This window comes from Gopherus flavomarginatus, chromosome 9, assembly GCF_025201925.1.
Source record: "Gopherus flavomarginatus isolate rGopFla2 chromosome 9, rGopFla2.mat.asm, whole genome shotgun sequence".
Lineage (NCBI taxonomy): Eukaryota > Metazoa > Chordata > Testudines > Testudinidae > Gopherus > Gopherus flavomarginatus.
This window is the reverse complement of record NC_066625.1, coordinates 87,278,264-87,291,925: the sequence shown is the minus strand read 5'-3', so window position 1 is coordinate 87,291,925 and position 13,662 is coordinate 87,278,264. Positions and strand designations below refer to the sequence as shown.

Sequence of the window (13,662 nt, the reverse complement as noted above, 5' to 3'; positions counted from 1 at the left end):
CAGCCCTGAGAGCGACCTAGGGAGGTCAGTCTGATTTTTAAGTGTAGACTAAGACACAGAAACAGAGGCAAATCCTGCTCTGAAGCACTTAGAGTGGGGAAGTGTGGGGGAAGGGAGGTCTACTTACTTTGGAGAGCAAAATCCTCAACCCCAGCGGGCAGAACCAGCCTACCTCGCTTCCATGCCCTGGAAATGACTCAGGGTAGGGAGGCCAAAGCACAGCCCAAATCCCAGCACCCCGCCACATTTATCACATGTAATCACTGGGGAAGACAACTGCTCCGAGGGCGAGGACCATCTCCACCCAAGCAGTGGCAATAAGAGGTGCCAGCCACCCAGGCAGGGCCAGCTTCAGCTAACACTCAAAGCTGCCCCACGCTGGATCAGGGCTGCAACGGCTCCAGTGGGGCCAGCCCCACGGCTGTCCGCTCTAGGGTGACCAGATGTCCTGACTGTATAGGGACAGTCCCAGTTTTGGGGCCTTTGCCTTATACAGGCGCCTATTACTCCCCAACCCCCTGTCCCGATTTTTCACACTTGCTGTCTGGTCACCCTGGTCCGCTCGGTGCCGGGCAGCAGCCGGCAGCCCCATAGCGCTGTCATCGCCCGCCCCCAGGGGAAGGCCCCGGGGCCCTTTCCTCACGAGCCCGTCTCCTTTCCCCGCTCCCCAGGCCCCTCAGTGGGCGGCCTGGAGCTGGGCTGCTGCCGGACCCCTTCTGGGCGAGGGGACACTCACTGCAGCAGACAGTCGTACAGCCGCAGGGCCGCCTGGTGCCTGTGGGAGCCCATTGCCCGCCCTGCCGGCCTCTCAGTCAGGCCAAGCGAAGCGAACTACGCGCCTTCCCGCCCCTCGGAGGTCACGGCCCCTCCGCCGGGACTACACCCAGCACAGCCCGGGATCAGACAACACTATTTTTAATTTATTGCGCTCTAACGATTCGTTGCACGTTATTTTTGTCACGTTATCATCATCATTTTATAAAAACAAACTTTATATTATAATTTTTGTCAGGTCCGCCTCGGAATCCATCCGCCAAAAAATAGTCCCCAGGCTCGGGAGGGATGGGAAGCCTGGGAGGTCGTGAGATGAGACTATTTCCACCACCTCAATCGGAGGGTGGGCGGGAGATTAGAGGACTCGCTTTCTTGCAGCCTCCTGGGAAGTTTGGGAGGGGAGGGAAGGGTCGGGTGGGGTTGAGGGTTACATATAGGGAGATGGTAGTAACAGGTCCTTCCTTTTCCGGTTGGGGCCGTGGCGGAGTGAGGAGTGGGAGCCAGAGGCTCCTCTGCCAGCATGGTGAGTCGCGGCCTGTGGGGCTGGGCTGTGGGGTGGCAGGCCGATAAAGGGGAGCCGGGGAATGGGGCCAGCAGTAAGCCAAAGAGCGGGGACGGGAATCGGCGGGCAGGGCTGGGCCGGGCCGCCTGCGGGCGGAGGGCACCGGCACCGAGACAGTCGGCCGCCATTTTGGAGTCGTCAGCGCTCGGCCTGCCGCGTGGTGCCGGCAGGGGGGAGCGCCCTAGGCCTGGGCGGGATGTAATCTGGGGGAGCAGGCCGGTGTGCGATGGGGGGATGGAAACGGGCTTGGCTCCCGCGGGACGCGCCAAGGCTGAGAGCCCGTAGCTCGTAGTTCAGCTCTGGGCCCCGCCTGAGAATCTCTCATTGTTGCGGGGGGGACGAATGGGGACGGGTCCAGCCTGACTCTCGGCTTAATCAGGTTCCCGCCCGTTTCTTTTTTAAAGCATGGAAGGGCTGGATATAGGGCTGTTAAAATGGACTGTGCGGGGCCCTGCCCTCTATCCTGTCCCAGTTCCTTACCTTCCACCCAGAAAAAATTTAGGGTTTGAAAAACGCTTGGGGTGAAATCATGTTAAAACTTCCCACGTGGTAGCATGAGGCAGGAACCTGGCTTAAGCAGCCTGTAGTTCCATGCATGCTGCCAGCCTAGCCTACAGATTTAGCTGATGGAGGTCGTAGTTGCTGTCATGATGTAGTAGTCAGTGTTGGAAATTCGCGTAATTGACACTTTAATTATTAGGCATTCTTGCAATATATAGTATGTATCATAGTTGTTAGCTAAATGCTCCTCTGAGCAAAACTGGGAGAGAGAAGCCTTTATCACAACAGAAGTTGCTTGCAATGAAAAATATTTCCCAACTCACAACGTTAATGGCAGATCCACACCAGTTTGTTAAGGCCAGGAGTTTGTTTCCAAAATATTGGTTATATATATTTGAGGTCCTTATTAGACATTAGAGGGGAAGCAGTACTGGGCCTGGTTAGTTTTTCAGGTTTCCAAGATAATTTTGTAAGTGAAATAACTTCTAAGTTCCTTGTTACGCACCAAAACTCCAAAATGTACAGATTTCATAAATGAATGTGTTGTAATTAAAAGATTACTAATAGATTGTTTTAAGTATCTGAAAATAAAATTCAGTATGGATATAGTATTTGTAAAACAGATCAGCGAGATTTACAAATTTAAGAATAACAGTTTTACATCATTGCTGAAGCTGAACTGTGTTGACCTCCCAGGTGTGTGTGTGACCTACTCCTACAGTGTTATGAAGTTGTTTGGCATAAGTATAAATGGAAATAGTTATTGCGGTGATGATATAAGCTTTTCTCTTATCCAGTGTTCAGTGACAGCTGCCTGCTGTCAGCATCTGGCGCTGTTGAACTGAAGACACTTGACGCTGTGCAATATTTTAAACACCTTTTGAATCTGAACCACTTAACTTATTGGTGCTGAAGAAAATTCTTGTCTTTTTCAGGCTTGTACTCGTCCATTAATATCTGTGTACTCCGAAAAGGGGGAGGTATCAGGCAAAAATGTCACCATGCCTGCTGTATTTAAAGCTCCTATTCGCCCTGATATCGTGAACTTTGTTCATACCAATTTGCGCAAGAACAGTAGACAACCCTATGCTGTTAGTGAACTTGCAGGTATGATTTGTGTACAGAATTTGAATAGGTTCATTTAGATCAGGATTATTTTATTACGTTAATATATAATACTTGTCAACTTACTGTATGCATGCCACTTACATTATTTTAATTTTAGCTCTAATACTGCTAGGACTTAATTTACATAGTATCTTACAATCTGAAGGACTCAGAACTGCAGCTGCCTCTGGTGTGGAACCAGAAATGAACACTGCAGAAAGTATCTTAGCCAACTAGAACCACAAAGGGAATTTTTGCTAGGCGAAATTAGTTAACAACCCTGTTATGAGTAGTGCATAAAACAGCGGTTCTCAAGCTTTCCAGACTTCTGTACCCCTTTCAGGAGTCTGAAGCCCAAGTCCCACTGCCCAAGGCTGAGGCATGTAACTTAGCTTTGCGGGGCTCTCTGTGGCATAGAGCTCCAGGCAATTGCCCTGCTTGCCACCCTGTAACGCCAGCCCTGCACTTGCAACCCTCCTTAAATCCATCCCATGCCGCCCTCTCCCTCCCCAGGGCTCAGGACTCCCAGGTTGAGAAACACATCAACTCATCTAGATCAGTATCCCCCATGGATACGTGTACCCCTGGTTGAGAACCGCTGCCATAGAATACCGGATTGCCATTGGTGGTTAGCTCATCATCTCAGTTTCACATTATATTTAAGAGACAACATACTTGTAGCATCAGCCCTCCCTGTATCAGACCATGATCAAGTTTTCCTCCTAAGTTTCCAATCGAAGTACTAAACAGGCATAAATCTACTTGGTGTGAAAATATGTATGTTTACAGTGTCCATCTTAAAGTTCAGTAAACTTTGTAATTTACATTATCATTTTGATAGTGTAATAGTATAGTATATATAGTTCCAGTTATTGTCTGTGTCCAAATTAGTGTTCAAGCTTCAAAACCTGTCTTAATTTAACTACATAGAAATGATGAGATTCCACTTCATTGGTCCGTGTTTCTGAACTATATGATAACAGTGGAAGTTCTGATTCTCTTGAATTCTTTATTCCTATGACTTAGAAAAAATAGATTTTCACTTTCTCTGTATTTTTACTGATTAATTAAAAACATTTGTTTCAGGACATCAGACCAGTGCTGAATCTTGGGGTACTGGAAGAGCTGTTGCTCGTATTCCCCGAGTGCGAGGTGGTGGAACTCATCGCTCTGGCCAAGGTGCTTTTGGAAACGTATCTTTTTTATTTTGGTTGTGACTATTGAGTCGGTATAAAATTGAACTTTTTGAGGGGATGGGGAGCAGAAATCTAAACAATTAACTGATAACCAGGAGGAATCTGTTAGTCTTTCAGGTGCCACAGGACTCTTCATTGTTACCATGAGGAAAGATCTTTAGATCTTCTAATTTTTGAGATACACATTGCTGTTTGTTTAGCTTGCCATGATGTCGTAATTTGCGTCTTACTCTGTACTCAGTGACAGTTGCCTGCTGTCAGTGAGCTGGTACAGATGGTTGACGAACAGCTAATGCTGAGCAAAGCTTTAAAAGGTCTTGTTTTGTAAAAACGTTTGAAAAGTGTTATTCTTAACTGTGGATGCATAGATGTGTCGCGGAGGCCGTATGTTTGCTCCAACCAAGACTTGGCGACGTTGGCATCGCAGAGTAAATACAACTCAAAAACGGTATGCCATCTGTTCTGCTCTGGCAGCTTCTGCTCTCCCAGCACTGGTCATGTCTAAAGGTGGGTATGTTGAAAATTCCAGAATGCTTGCTCTTTACTGCTGCACGGCGTGCCAACAGCTCATTATTGTATTGCCATGGGGTAATTTAGTTTACTCCAAAGAAGTTGAGTGTTGTACAGTATTACAGTAGAACTTTTTTAATGGTATCCACTTCATGTGAAATTTTTCAAATAAAAGGAGCATATATGTTGAGTGAAGCTGAACTAACAGTACATCGAGGTTATGCAGAACAGAATGGAAACAGCCTGTCATTGATGTGACTCTTGCTCTGGTAGTTTATGGTAGTCAGTTGCAGAAATACCGGTTTTGAGTCACATTCCAGATCACTACTATGATTGTTACTCTTATTAGAGGCCCAAGAGAAGTTGAACTAACCTCAGCCCTAGAAGTAGTCCCTATAGGTGTGATTTGAGGGGACACCAGTGGGGTCCTGTGATGAAGTTTGCATTACTGCTTTTGCTATACATCTTCATTATTACGTTGAGATTTGTGCAGGCAAAAAAGAATCGATAACTTATTATCAAATTCTCATAAAATTATCAGGCCACCGCATTGAGGAGGTCCCAGAACTTCCTCTGGTAGTTGAGGACAAAGTTGAGGGTTACAAGAAAACCAAAGAAGCTGTTCTGCTTCTGAAGAAGCTTAAAGCATGGAATGACATTAAAAAGGTGAGTTGTTTACTGTCAATACAAGTAAACCTTTTACAAATCCCCATTAAAACATTGCTTATGCCAGACTGCAGCTCAGTAAATTAATGTTGGCTTTAAAGTCTTCATTTGCTATAATTTAATTAGTAAATAATATAAATTTTGATGTTTGCTTTTTATATGCTCTATTCATATCTTGACTTCACTTTGCTTAAAAATTAAATACTTGACAAACTATAGTGGGTTCAAAGCAAATTATAGCCGGTCAATGCAAATTTCTCTTTCACTATGCTGCTTCACGTCTCTGACCACTTCCTTCTAAGACTCTTCTATGCAACACTGAAATGAAAAGCATTTTAATAGCCTAATTTATCTCCAGAATGATGAACTTTTCACTGGTCCGTGTTTCAGATGTACAGTGATGATGGTGAAAATCTGACTTCTTGATTGTGCTACCTCTTAATAGTGGGAATTGTACTGTTTGGATTTCTAGATGTGTTCTTTGTGCATAGGTTTATGCCTCTCAGCGTATGCGTGCTGGGAAGGGTAAAATGAGGAATCGCCGTCGCATCCAGCGCAGGGGACCCTGCATTATCTATAATGAGGACAATGGCATCATCAAAGCTTTTAGAAATATCCCAGGTAACTTTTTGAATTACTGAACAAATGGCAGTATGTCTGTTATCGGGATGCTCTGATCTTCTGTTTGGATGAGAGTACCTAGAATGATGAGATTCCACTTCATTGGTCCGTGTTTCTGAAACACATGATTTTGTGGAAGTTCTGACTACTATTTGAATACAGTGAATGTATATACAGTAAAAGCTTTTGTTATCTGGCATGTAGGTTGTCATATGACACTACCTATCACTATGGGCAGCATACACCCAGATAACTAAAAATACACTTAACACTAAAACTATACTGAACATAATTTAATCTTTGATTCAGAAGGCACTTCAGGATCTTGCAATGCCTCAGGGTCATCATTATCAACATCAATTATTGTAGATGTAGGAGATTGGGCTGTATCTTTAATGACCCTATGACGCACCCTGGAAGCTGCTTTTTTAATAGATCCCTGATATCAGCTTGCTTGTTTTCTGCCTCTTTTTTGCATAAAAGTAGAGTGCAGAATATGCAATTGCATAACCTGGGCAGTATACTAGTCCCAGTTACTAGATTGAAGATTTGTATTGGGAGATATCAGAAATGCCGGTTAATAGAGTTTTTGAGTTGGTGAAGTGCCGGATAACACAGCTTTTACTGTACCTCTGAAAGAATGTGTTTAGTATGTTTAAGGGCATTGTTGGCATGGTTAGAGATCTGTTTCATTTATTTGATAAAATGTTCATATGGAGCAGAAAGATAACTTGCTGTAACTGATACCGTCTCCATTTTTTTGTCTTTTCAAATATTGTAAAAATAAATTTTATACATTGTTTTGTAATATTGATGCCTGTATATCTTTGTAGTATAAAGTCTTTAAAACTAGTAAACCCATACTTGCTTTTTGTGGACCGAACTGCTCTGATTTTGCTATTATATCAAGTGAAATACAAATACTGTGATTTTGTCTCATTTTAGGAATTACTCTTCTCAATGTAAACAAGCTGAATCTTTTGAGACTTGCTCCAGGTGGCCATGTTGGGCGTTTCTGCATTTGGACTGAAAGTGCCTTCCGAAAGCTGGATGAGTTGTATGGTACCTGGCGCAAACCTGCTACCCTAAAGAGTGACTATAAGTATGTATATCTAGAATCTGACTTAGCTAAAAATTTTGTTAAGACAGTTCAGACAAGTGATATGGTATTAGTCAACACAAAAGTTCTGTAACTTTCGTTTAGTGGTAAGATTTAGTCTTAACTAAGGATGTAAGGTTTCCTAAATAGCTGGCTCTTCATAAAAATGAGAACAGATTAAATATCCCCACCTAATTTTGATTCTAAATGTTTGTGTTTTGTGTAGCCTACCAATGCATAAGATGACCAATACAGACCTTGGAAGAATCTTAAAAAGCCAGGAGATCCAGAAGGCCCTGCGTGCACCAAAGTAATTATTTTTATCTAATTACAAAGTACAAGGGTTTATTTGAACACTTTTATTCAACTTTTTGGGATCAGAGGGTGTAGGACACTCAGCATGGCAAACCAGAATGTTCTTGTCCTTTCAATTTCTTGGTTTAAAGTGTATATGAAGAATTTGGCTTTATGTAGATTAATTCAGGGTACATGGTCAAGTGGGTCTAGCTCTAGAAATAAGGTTTTGGCTATAAGTTGAATATTTAGAAACTATTCCTTAGGAATTTACACCTTCTGCAGTACATTTACAACCATAAAAATACAATATTGTTTTAATATATGAAAACTAGAAAGTGAAACTGGCTAGCTTTCCATTCCATTTTTTCCAAGCTGAATGAAATACGAAATTAATTTGGACACTCCCTTCCCAGCTGAGTGCCATACATTCTGTAGCATAATTCTTCACTGTTTCCCTGTTTTTCTGACTAACTTTACCTTACCGAACTAAATATACACGCTGTCTGGATTTAAGACCAAAGGTGTTATCAGTGTCCTTCAGACACTGTAGTAACATAGTTATTTGAAAATTAAGGATAAGTCCACTTTTCTGGAAGAAATAATGTATTCCAGCTCTTAAACAGTTTTGCATCTCCATGAAGTACACTAATTGAGAATTGCTTTTACAGTAAAAAGATTCGCCGTAGAGTTCTCAAGAAGAATCCTTTGAAGAACCTGAGAGTCATGATAAAACTGAATCCATATGCCAAGACAATGCGACGCAATACAATTCTGCGCCATGCTCAAAATGTGAGACTTAAGTTAGATGTCTAATCCGTGTTGTTTATTATATATTCTTTGCATGTTTCTGACGACTAATCTTTTTTTTTTTTTTTCTCCCCCCCACCCTCCCTACAGCACAAACGCAAACAAGAGAAGAAGTCAAAGGCTGCAGCATAATGCGCTCATCAGGCTTATTCACTTAAGTTCAAAAGGCTATGCTGTGGATTTACAACAAATAAATATTCTATTGAGTTGGTGAAAGTGTCTTTGTTATTTGTGACCACTACTGCAAATGCTTTGGAGGGAGGAAGGGTGCAGTGAAAGTAAATTAAACCATAGATGAGCAATTAATTATTTTTTGTGTCCACTGTTGTTTATTCTATCAGAAAGCATAATGGGGGATGCAAGTGAAAGGTGCATTTTTTAAAAAAAGTCTTGCATTATTGTAAAATTTAAATGTAGCTACATTTTATTAAAAGGGAACTTGATACCTGGGTTATTGTGGGATCACTGGCTAGGGCTCCCAGAGTTACTACTGGAGTTGGTGTTAGCCCCAGTGGGAAACTGTGGAAAGGGAAAGCCCCTAGTGTAGACAATGCCTAGATAATTAGCAGGTTTATTCTAAGGAAGTTTCACCTCAAAGTTCCTTTAATATTGAACTATGACCGATGTATGCTATTTTAAGCGTTAAAAATCTGTAGTAAGGTTCCCATGCCAATACTGCTCCCTGTGACCTATCCAGCTTCTAAAGTATGGAAACTCTCACTACTTGCCAAACAATACAAGATTTTTCTGTTGTGTATGAATCAAGCTTGTCTAACAAACATTTTCCCTGTGAAAAACTGACAAGTTTTTGGTTGAAAGATGAAGTGTAGAGAAGGGAGGGAGGAGAATTGAAGTGAAGAGTTGAATTAGATGACAAATTCTGAATTGTCTTTTTAATGAAATTTCAGACTGGAGTTTAAAACTACAGGACTGATGGCCAGCAGTGAAAGTAAAGTGAAAAATGGGAGTGGTTGGATGGATTTAGGGTGCAATTCTAGACAGGAAAAGCATGAGGGAAACCAGGAGTGGATAAAAAGACATAATGAGCTGGCTTACTCTGAGACTGAAAAGGCAGAGTTTGAACTTTATTCAGAAAGACAACAGTGACAGAATAACCTCACAGTGAAGGTAACATGGGTAAAGCAACACTATGTTGAAGTTTGTCTTCTACAAAGGCTAGGAGTACTATGACTCCATAGATGGAATGAGCTTGATACTTGCTTTCTCTTGCTGAGTATATAACATGCAGTTGGTTGTACTGAATTAACAGCCTTTTTATAACTAACCCTAGAAATAGGATCCTCTACTCTAAGGGCACATGTAAAGCAAATGGAATATTCTCAAATTCAAAAATAACTTCTCAAATTAACCTTTTAAATTCTCACAGTTCTTTGGACAGGGAGGGATTATGCATTACAGACATTATGCAAAAACTTCAAAATGAGTTTTTAATGGAAAATGGTTAAACAGATGTAAATCTTAGCTGAAAAATGGCAGGCTGAAAAATTTGAAACTTCACTGTGCTACTAAGACTCCAACGTATAAACCTAACATGGATCATGAAGATTAATATTGAGTTCAGTTTTAAGCTGTTGGGAGTGCTCAAAGCCTGTTGCTGCTGCAGGACCAGCTGGGGACATAAACAGAATTTTTAATCCATTACTACATTTGAGATGTGGGGATTTCAAGAGCTTATACTTAAGTACCTGCCTTGCTAACTTATTCCTTAGTAACTGTGTACTTGATCCTGCTAGTTAAGGAGATCTGTAGTGTATTCCATCTGAAATCACAGATAAAATACAAAAAGTTTCTGGATCAAAAATAGTGAAGATAGCTAGTAGGGTTCCCATACTGGGTATCCAAGTACTCAATATGCATAACAACCACACGGTGGCAGTTGAGAAGTAGAAATCTCCATGCCGGTTTAGTCAGCCTCCTCTTGCCAAACTAATGAAGGCAAATGTTCCAAGTGTATTTTATTCTTGGATACTAAAACTGTTTTGGTGATTTTAGAAACTAAGAGCCTAATGAGAATTAGGACCCCATTTACTCTAGACCTACATTGTTTTTTTTGTTTGTTTGTTTGTAAATCCTGTCCTAAAGATTCTAATGTGTAATATAAAATACAGCAAGGGAAGAACAGGATGAGAGTAACCCATGCTCATAAACTAGATACATATGCAATTAGCCTTCAACTAGAAGAATATGATAAGCAGAGCATTAAGATTGTGTCATTACAGTAGACTGCTTATTTCCCATCTCCCTTGTGCAGCAATGGTATAACAACTGGTTATGGTTAGTGACTGCAAAATGTTTAAAGATATGACATTCATACTGTATTAGTCACCCTATATGCAACACAATTTGGTGTAAAGGATTTGACATTTAGGTCCAGGGCTACTCCCTTATTTACTATACACATAAGCTACTGAAAAGCACCCTTAACTTGCACCTGTTCACACTGGGTACAACAGTAATCACAAGAGCTCTATATCAGACTAAAATATTGTAAATGGATATTTCTAAATTCTCATTAGGTTTATAAACCTAATGTCTGAAATAATGTGCATTCAACAGGTTACATTAGTAGCTAGAGTTACAGGTGAGATTGAAAGATGTTTATACGAAGTTGGGTTGAGTTACTATCAGGTTCTAAATATTTCAAATTCCCTCTAGCTTTTTAGATATACAAGTTGTCAGGTTTTTTTATTACAAAAATAATGTAACTTCCCAAACAAAGTGACCAAATATTAATCTGTTTAATAAGCTCATTTAATAAAATTTCTGACAAGACTCGGGAAGCTAAAATGGAAAGTGAGACTAGTACTCGTATTTAAAAACAACAGTTTTCGGAAAACCTCTTTGCTATTTTTTTTAAATTAAATACAGTAGATCCTCAGATACGAACATCAGAATTACTAACTGACCTGTCAACTATACACCTCATTTGGAACAAGATGTACGTAGTCAAGCACCAGCAGAGATGAAAAAAAGCAGATTACTGTACTGTTAAATGTAAACTTTTTAAAAAAAAGTACCATTTTTCTTCTGTGCAGTGAAGTTTCAAAGTTGTATTAAGTCAGTGTTCAGTTGTAAACTTTTGAAAGAACAGTCATGTTTTGTTCATAACTCTGAACAACCTTCATTCTCAAGGTTTTTGTAACCATGAGGTTCTACTTTCCTGTTATTCCCTCGGATACTCTTTTTAAGACTGAAGCAGAAATAAGAGATCCTGTGTTTTTCTCAAAAATTCTTTGTTGATAGACTGCAAAGCCCAAAAACATGAGTCAAAATCATGAAAAATTAAATTCCACAATGTTTATGAACCAAATGTACAATTTGTCTTCAAGAATTTAAATAATCCTCTCCATTTTAGGATAAAGAGAGGCTGAGTAAAAATTAATCTAACTCTGTACATATTTCCAATTAACAACCAATCACTGGTATGTTAGTTTCCTAACATATAGCATATGATAGCTCAGATAACATTCTTTACAATAATAAAATCATGCTATCACAAATCACCTAAATCCTGTACTTATTTTAATGTCATTTTCTTTTTACCTCCCTTGAATAATTTTTGTTTGGAATATGATTGGCAAAAGTTACAGGGGGGGAGATAGCCGTTTACCAAAGCTAGATCCTTGAACAACTTTCAACAGATTATAGAAGTAGGCCCTATAAATCAAGTGAAAGTGGCAGATTTTAATGCATTGAGAAAATAGCCAGCTTTTTATAGTCTGGCAAAAAGATACCTTCATCAAAGGCACTGATTTTCAAGTTTATTACTAATCTTATATAGTATAATATAACTTCCTATAAAAATTTTGATTGTTATTTATACTCATTCATTTACTGTAGATTTTTCCTTCTGTTTTCCCATCTTCCATCATCTTTGTAGAGGGTGGTGAAAAGAGTAGACTGGCCCAAGGATTTAAATATACCCTTCCTAAACCATCCTTAGCATGTGATGGGGCTTGAGGACAAACAAGTGACTGAAACCAGTGTGCCTCTTAGTTCTTCTGTTTGCTTCATGCCTTTTTTTTTTTTTTGTTTCCTTCAGCTGTTACTTTGTCTGGCAGCTGATAACTTCCTCTTCCAAGTTTAAAGTATCAGTGACAAACCTCCATCCATCCCAAATATCAGAGGACTATTCTGAGTTGCATGAGTCTGGATTGCATCTTAAATAGCACACGAAATCATTAACTTATTTCAGGAAGGACTAAGAAACCACTGTGTGTACACAGCTGGAGTACAATATGGATGTATTTGGAGCTGGTACTATAGCTGCACTTTTGCTATAATGTTGTTTATGTTACTACACATGGAAGATGTAAACTTCCCAGTGACTGAAGAGTACTAGTGCATTTGGAACAATGGTGATCTATGGAGGAGTAAGAAGTTTTGCCTTGTAGCAGGACCAAATTAACGTATGGGTCCTATGCCATGTTTTACTCTTTTAGAATTATAAGGTTTTTAAATAATGTTTTTAAGGTTCTTTGACAAATGCCTTGAGAAAACCATTGCATATTCAAGTGTTAAGTAGTCAACCCTTTATTCCCCCATGGGAAATGGGAAATGAAGGACAGAATGGTTTTGAGGACAAGGCATAACAGTGGATGGTACCAGAGAGAAATTTGAACTTCTGGCTATGCTACAGACTTGTAATTGAAAACAAATCCCTCACTTTCCAATACAAGATGTTTGTAAATATCTTAATATCCCTGTCTCAAGCTTCTACAATAGTATAACACTGTTTTGATTATCACTATGACATTTTCAAGCCTTAAACAAAAGCTTAAAAAACCCTCGATATTCACAGCCTTTTATGTTTTATATCTCTATCCCTTTTTTTCAACATCTATTTTTTTACAGTTATGAGAGAGACATTTAAATGGTGAGCTTTCAAAGGCCTGTTAATTTAACCTTTAGAAGAATAGACAATCATTTACTCATTAAAATACTAGACCTATGATTGTGGGCTGTGGGGTATGTGAAATTTTTCACCTGCTTCCATGTTGATCAGACCCTATGTTTTCGAACAGACCTAAGTTATAGTGGGCCTATTCTCCCTTCGAAGCCTGCACTGGACAATTGAGGTCAATACACATGATGTAAAATCTTCCTCTTTCCCTTTACCCCATCATCTGCGGTTGGAATCATCATCCAAGCAGCTACCATCTTTATCTGTTTGAGGCACTTGCTTACTAGCTTTGATTCAATCCATCCATTACTTCCTTCATTCTCCTCTGAGTCTTTCCTCTCCTTCCATGCTCTCTTCACCATATCCCTTTCATTCATCCTGTGTGGCTGAACCAGTGAAATCCTGCTTTCTAGATTTTGTCAGCCACATCATGAACTGTGATTTCCATCCTCCTAACCCCTTCATTTGGCAATCTGTCCCAGCCTGTAGCGAAGATATCTCATTTCGAAAACCAGGAGGGCTCTGAACCCACGCTTAAAATACTTGAATAGAGGTTGGTGAATGGGTGAAGGGCCTGTAGTGTTGGGCTCGCTGCTGG

The 13,662-nt window shown here is 40.3% G+C and overlaps 2 protein-coding genes and 4 non-coding genes across 8 annotated transcripts in view; 5 read left to right on the top strand and 1 right to left on the bottom strand.

Annotated features, from left to right (window-relative positions):
* The window catches only part of ZWILCH (zwilch kinetochore protein), a 31,338-nt gene extending 30,472 nt beyond the window's left edge, over positions 1-866 (bottom strand). The window contains exon 1 of one of the 3 annotated variants that reach the window (XM_050967575.1): positions 737-866. In XM_050967575.1, the coding sequence (XP_050823532.1) occupies positions 737-789 (53 nt within the window). In that variant the 5' untranslated portion in view covers positions 790-866. The remainder of the gene's footprint in view (positions 1-736) is intronic. The other 2 variants (XM_050967572.1, XM_050967573.1) reach the window with 2 other exon arrangements.
* Positions 867-1,206: 340 nt separating this feature from the next.
* RPL4 (ribosomal protein L4) lies at positions 1,207-8,356 on the top strand. The gene is made up of 10 exons (XM_050967601.1): positions 1,207-1,297; positions 2,773-2,944; positions 4,031-4,137; positions 4,509-4,647; positions 5,192-5,316; positions 5,808-5,937; positions 6,883-7,039; positions 7,263-7,346; positions 8,002-8,122; positions 8,231-8,356. Exons 1-10 carry the CDS (start codon positions 1,295-1,297, stop codon positions 8,270-8,272), a joined length of 1,080 nt encoding a protein of 359 aa, XP_050823558.1. The 5' UTR covers positions 1,207-1,294; the 3' UTR covers positions 8,273-8,356.
* On the top strand, positions 2,602-2,701 carry LOC127058686 (small nucleolar RNA SNORD16). Its single transcript, XR_007776436.1, has one exon. It is a non-coding gene; the product is annotated as a small nucleolar RNA SNORD16 (small nucleolar RNA).
* Positions 3,872-3,943, top strand: LOC127058684 (small nucleolar RNA SNORD18). Its single transcript, XR_007776434.1, has one exon. It is a non-coding gene; the product is annotated as a small nucleolar RNA SNORD18 (small nucleolar RNA).
* LOC127058685 (small nucleolar RNA SNORD16) lies at positions 4,343-4,442 on the top strand. The gene has a single exon (XR_007776435.1). It is a non-coding gene; the product is annotated as a small nucleolar RNA SNORD16 (small nucleolar RNA).
* Positions 6,016-6,086, top strand: LOC127058683 (small nucleolar RNA SNORD18). Its single transcript, XR_007776433.1, has one exon. It is a non-coding gene; the product is annotated as a small nucleolar RNA SNORD18 (small nucleolar RNA).
* Positions 8,357-13,662: the final 5,306 nt, after the last annotated feature.

Excerpts from the sequence above, each read along its gene's own strand:
- RPL4 (XM_050967601.1), top strand. Across the intron at positions 5,938-6,882 it reads AGCTTTTAGAAATATCCCAG|GAATTACTCTTCTCAATGTA; the intron begins GTAACTTTTTGA and ends GTCTCATTTTAG. Across the intron at positions 7,040-7,262 it reads ACCCTAAAGAGTGACTATAA|CCTACCAATGCATAAGATGA; the intron begins GTATGTATATCT and ends TGTTTTGTGTAG.